The 5,224-nt window shown below is 36.8% G+C and overlaps 1 protein-coding gene across 2 annotated transcripts; it reads left to right on the forward strand.

The window, feature by feature from the left end:
- Window positions 1-1,371: 1,371 nt before the first annotated feature.
- Window positions 1,372-3,489, forward strand: LOC109167873 (aldehyde oxidase GLOX1-like). Of its 2 annotated transcripts, none has more exons than XM_019316943.1 (3): window positions 1,372-1,766; window positions 1,850-2,007; window positions 2,078-3,489. In XM_019316943.1, exon 3 carries the CDS (start codon window positions 2,583-2,585, stop codon window positions 3,237-3,239), a length of 657 nt encoding a protein of 218 aa, XP_019172488.1. In that variant the 5' UTR covers window positions 1,372-1,766; window positions 1,850-2,007; window positions 2,078-2,582; the 3' UTR covers window positions 3,240-3,489. Both variants share the same exon structure in this region, with proteins under 2 accessions (XP_019172488.1, XP_019172489.1).
- The last annotated feature ends 1,735 nt before the right edge of the window (window positions 3,490-5,224 follow it).

Consider the following 5,224-nt stretch of genomic DNA (forward strand, 5'->3'; position numbering starts at 1 on the left):
GTTACAAAATTTAAAAAAAAATTGTTGATCATGATTCGATATTCAATGGTGATGGTTCTCACTTAAAAATAGATGTTGGGGATGTTGTAGTTTCTCATGGTAAGAATGATTTATTACTCTGTGATGTCCATCATTTACCCCAACTAACTCGTAATTTACCCTCTATTAGTCAGTTAACATCACAATATCTTTAAAATGGATTGCCAGCCACATATAAATCTTGGACAAAAAATGAAATTAACTCTAGTTTTAACTTAATTGGATTAACTAATATTAGTAACTAAATTGCATAAACTATATTTTTTTAAATCCTAATAATAGGAATCATTATGCTGTGCATTCGTATGGTGCACACGGATGCAAAAACGACGTCGTTTTGACTAAAAACGCGCGTCCCACTTAAAAAAAAAAAGATCTGTTTCGATTCCCCTCAACAGCATTATGTTGTTCATTCATTCTAGATTTTTAGTTCAATGATTCTGGATATTTAGTTCATTGATTCTGGATATAATAATAATAATAATAATAATAATAATAATAATAATAATAATAATAATAATAATAATAATAATTGTTTTTTAAAAATAAAAAATATATATAATTAAGCCAATCATATTAACTACTTGGGAGATTTATTGACAAAATGAGTATTCAAATCACACAACAAATTGAAGTGATCGAGAAACTACATCGCAATGTCCTTGTTTGACAATCAGCAGTTAGCTCTTCAATATTAGTATATATTTAATATTTTATGCCCTAATTTTTATTTGCTCTCCCTTATGTCTCGTATTTGGTTTCAACCATACCTATATAATTATAATATTGACAATTATAATCAATCTTAACTATATTATCTTGCATTTGTAAATTTAGAATTATCTATTTAAATGCACAAATTCAACATTCAATTATCTATGCATGAACAATTTCAATATAATCTTGCCTTAATGTATTTTAAAGTACTTATTTAAAAAAAACATTGGACATTATCCCAATCGTGCGTAAAACACTAGTTTGCCTAATAATAGAATACTTGCATCATAAATTTCTCTGGGTCCATTTAGAAAGCGGGAGTAAAATGACTTCGGAAAAATGAGTCATTTTAATTTGCATTATGAAAAACTATCTTTTTATAAATTAATAAAATAAAAAGAAGAGGGGAGAGCTGAGAAAATTTGATGGGCATGAGGCAACAGCTACTCAGCTAGCTAGTTTGTTTGTATATAATAATAGTAAGAGTTATATATGGATATCCATAATTGTAGGCATTTGAATCTGAGTTAGTTTTACGTACGTAGCGCAATAATGCAAGTATATATATCTGAAGAGGTAGGCAGGAGTTCGAACATCGAACATCGATATCGATCAGAAATTTTAAATAAAAAGAATTATATTAGTCCATTGGAGAAGCTAGATAAATAAAAGATCGAGTTTCTCCAATGGCGTCAAAAATATCAATAACAGTAGCTTATTATTATGTTCTTGTATTGTTTGTTTGCAGCGCCTATGGGAAACCAGATTTGGAGATGAATCCTTCGGCCTCGAGCTGGCAAACTGTAACTGAAAACGTGGGTGTTTCCGCCATGCACATGCAGTTGATGACAAACAACAAGGTTGTCTGGTTTGACGCCATTAATCTTGGTCGCTCCGCACTGATGCAGAATCCTAAGTGGTGCAGAAAAGATGAAAAGGGCCGTGATGACTGCTGGGCTCATGGCGTTACCTATGATCCCGACACCGCTAAAGTTGTCAAGACACTCAAGGTATATATATATATACTGGCCTGGCCTCGTGGCCTGGGTACATTAATTAATTAATTATATTATTTTTATGCATGCATGTTTAGTTGAGCCTGAATACATGGTGCTCGTCGGGAGGGCTGTTGAGCACCGGAAAATTGATAAGCACCGGAGGCTACGACAAAGGTATTCGAGGAATTAGAATCCTGGAACCCTGCGAATTATGCGATTTCAAGGAAGATGTTGGACTTTCTGCAAACAGATGGTAAGCATTATTTATTATTATATATATTTCAAATTTCAAATTCTTAGTGTAATGAATTTGTACCTTCCAGGTATTCTTCTCAACAAGTATTGGAAAATGGTGATTTTATCGTGGTGGGAGGAAGAAGATCTCCCAACTAAGAAATTGTCCCGCCAGATCAGCTTAAATTCCCGAACAAACAATTTCCGCTTCGGCTGCTCGAGGAAACCACCGACGGCCGTCTGGAGAATAATTTGTATCCATTTGTGTACCTCCTCCCCGACGGCAATGTCTTTCTCTTCGCCAACGATCGCTCCATTATTTTCAACCCTAGAACCGGAAAGACGATTCGGGAGCTTCCTAAGCTGCCAGGGGGGTCCCGGAACTACCCGGCCTCGGGGCAATCCGCGCTTCTTCCTCTCAAACTCACCACCAAAGCGAATGATTTTGTGAAGGCGGAGGTTTTGGTTTGCGGCGGCAATACACACGAAGCCTTCAAGGTCACGGAGGATCCGCCGAGGCAATTTCCGCCGGCGTTGAAGGATTGCGGCAGGATTGTTGCGAATCAGGAAGGGGCCAAGTGGGAAATTGAGGAGATGCCGTCGGGGAGGGTTATGGGAGATATGTTGATTCTTCCCGACGGGAATGTCCTCATAATTAATGGCGCGCAAAAGGGGACCTCTGCTTGGGACGCGGCGGAGGAACCAAATTTCACTCCGGTGCTTTACAGCCCGGATAAACCGAAAGGGGAAAGGTTTACTGAGTTGACACCAACAAAAATTGCCAGAATGTACCATTCCACTTCTGCGGTTTTGCCCGACGCTAAGATCTTAGTAGCGGGAAGTAACACCCACGTTTCCTACGATATGAAAGCCAAATACCCAACCGACATGCGCGTCGAGAAATTCTCGCCGCCGTACTTAGCCCCCACATTGCAAAAGCTCCGGCCGCAGATTGTGGAGAACCTTTCCCAAAAGGAATTGGTTTATGGAAAGAATTTCAATATCCATTTCAAGCTAGATGATGCTGCGGACATGTCTAGTATTAAGGTTACCATGTATCCGCCGCCTTTCACCACTCACGGGTACTCTGAGGGCCAAAGGATGCTGATTTTGGGACTCACCTCTGTGGCCAAGGACACCATCTCTGCCGTGGCGCCATCCTCTGGCAAGCTTGCACCACCAGGCTATTACTTGATCTTTGTTGTGCACCGTGGCGTACCCAGCAAGGGATTGTGGGTGCATATTAAATAGAACAGAATAGAAGATTGGGCTCGCTTGTTCAGTGTTGACAGTATTTGGGTGCAATTAGCCCTACATGCTGATCTATTTGGGTGCAATTAGCCCTACATGCTGATCGAGTCATTATCGTGATTTATAGTGCAGACGAACTACGGTGTGAGGGGTCCCTTAGGGTGGGGAATCCAACCTTCTTGATAGAAGTATAGAAATGGGCATTGAATTTTTTTATTTTTGTAATCTTGTACAGAGTACCATATAATAATATATAGAGTACAACATTTTCTATAAGGACTTATGCGCTCAGTTCTTAAATTCTTTACATAAATTAATAAATACAATAATTTTAAATTAAAGAAATTGAAGAGTGGGAGGAAGGTAGAGGTTTGGAGATTTTGCAGGTTTGAAACATCTCAAAATTATACAATTGTTTAATTTTGTTTCTTATGAAATGGTAATTGTGATTTCTTTCCTCCTATGATAGATTAAGGCAATCATGAGTGGAATACTGGAAAATATAGATGTATACTCATGATTATATAGTTGGTGGGAGAAGGAGTTACTCTACTTCTCTCAAATGGAGTCTCACCCCTTTGCTTTATCTATCTTCCTCTCTTCTTTCAAACCTTTAATTTCCGATGGCCTTTTCACCTTAGTGCATGTGAAAAATTATACTAAAAAACAAAGCTAGTGCAATAACATATATTATCAAATGATAATGTAATTAAAATTTAAACATAAGTGTAATTAAAATGATACTTGAACGTGCAATGTGGATCATGTGGACCATAATAGATAAACGTTCATTTTTAGTATAATGTTTATTTTTTAATATGCAAGTTCATTTTTAAATATTATACCAAATAGTGAACCTACAACACACAAAATTAACATTCAATGTATTAAAAATGAACTTTTAGTATATTAAAAATGAACATTATGTTAGTGGATTTGAGTGGGTGATTGTACCCGATTTTACCACAACTCTGCTATTATCAAAAGAAATAGGAATCGGATTCGGTTCCTTAAAGTGAATGGAGTTTGGGCAGATGATGCTCTTACTCTTAAGGCGCAAGTGAGTATGTGACTTTTTTTTTTTTCTTCTTCTTTGTTTGGCAGCAGAGTTCTAAGGGATAACGAGTTGGAGCTTTCGGAGATGGCGGAAACTCGTAGAATCTCCCCTAATCAAGCTAGTAGACAAAAATTCAACGACCCGTGTTTAATTTATCGCGCGGGGCAAATATATGCGATGCACGGACATATGATATAGACAAAAGATTAACATTCGCGCGGGGCAAATATATGCGATGCACGGACATATGATATAGACAAAAGATTAACATTATTCTTGTTAGGAATATAGCGGAATAATGCGGAAGCAAAGAATCGAAAATTGAGAATTATAGAAGTTAAATAATAGGCAAAATATAATAATGACAAAAGAATTAGGAATAAGGGAAATATATATTTAGAAGAAAGTAGTGGTGGGCCCATAACCCATAGGTCCCAGGATCGAAACCTGGTACTATAATATATGAAATAATATATGCACGTAGGTTCAATTCCCACTGGTTGCACGCAATGAGGACCTTGGAATCTCATCCATACATAACGAATTGGTGTCACATAACACAATTCAGATCCATATCATAACATATCTATCTATATTTTTTTTTCCATATATTTGATTATTCTTATGAGCTCCATTACAAAAATCGCACCTAGCCATTATGTAAGATGCGATGGGCGAACGACAGGAATTGAACCCGCACAGTGGATTCACAATCCACCGCCTTAATCCATTTGGCTACATCCGCCCCCAGACTATGTTCTTATTTTTTTTCATTTTTTTTTTCTAATTACTAATTAGAAATTATAGATGCAATTGTATTACTCATTATTGAAAACTTCTTTCTATACGACATTTTTAGTCGTACTTACAGATGTTACAATATCCCCACATATCAAAATTTTTAATCTCCTAAATTTACTTACTCTTG

The sequence above is a fragment of the Ipomoea nil genome, unplaced genomic scaffold (assembly GCF_001879475.1).
Source record: "Ipomoea nil cultivar Tokyo-kokei standard unplaced genomic scaffold, Asagao_1.1 scaffold3170, whole genome shotgun sequence".
In the NCBI taxonomy this organism is placed as follows: Eukaryota; Viridiplantae; Streptophyta; class Magnoliopsida; order Solanales; family Convolvulaceae; genus Ipomoea; species Ipomoea nil.

Bases quoted from the DNA above. Each gene is read 5' to 3' on its own strand.
- LOC109167873 (XM_019316943.1), top strand. From the start codon at position 2,583: ATGCCGTCGGGGAGGGTTATGGGAGATATGTTGATTCTTCCCGACGGG.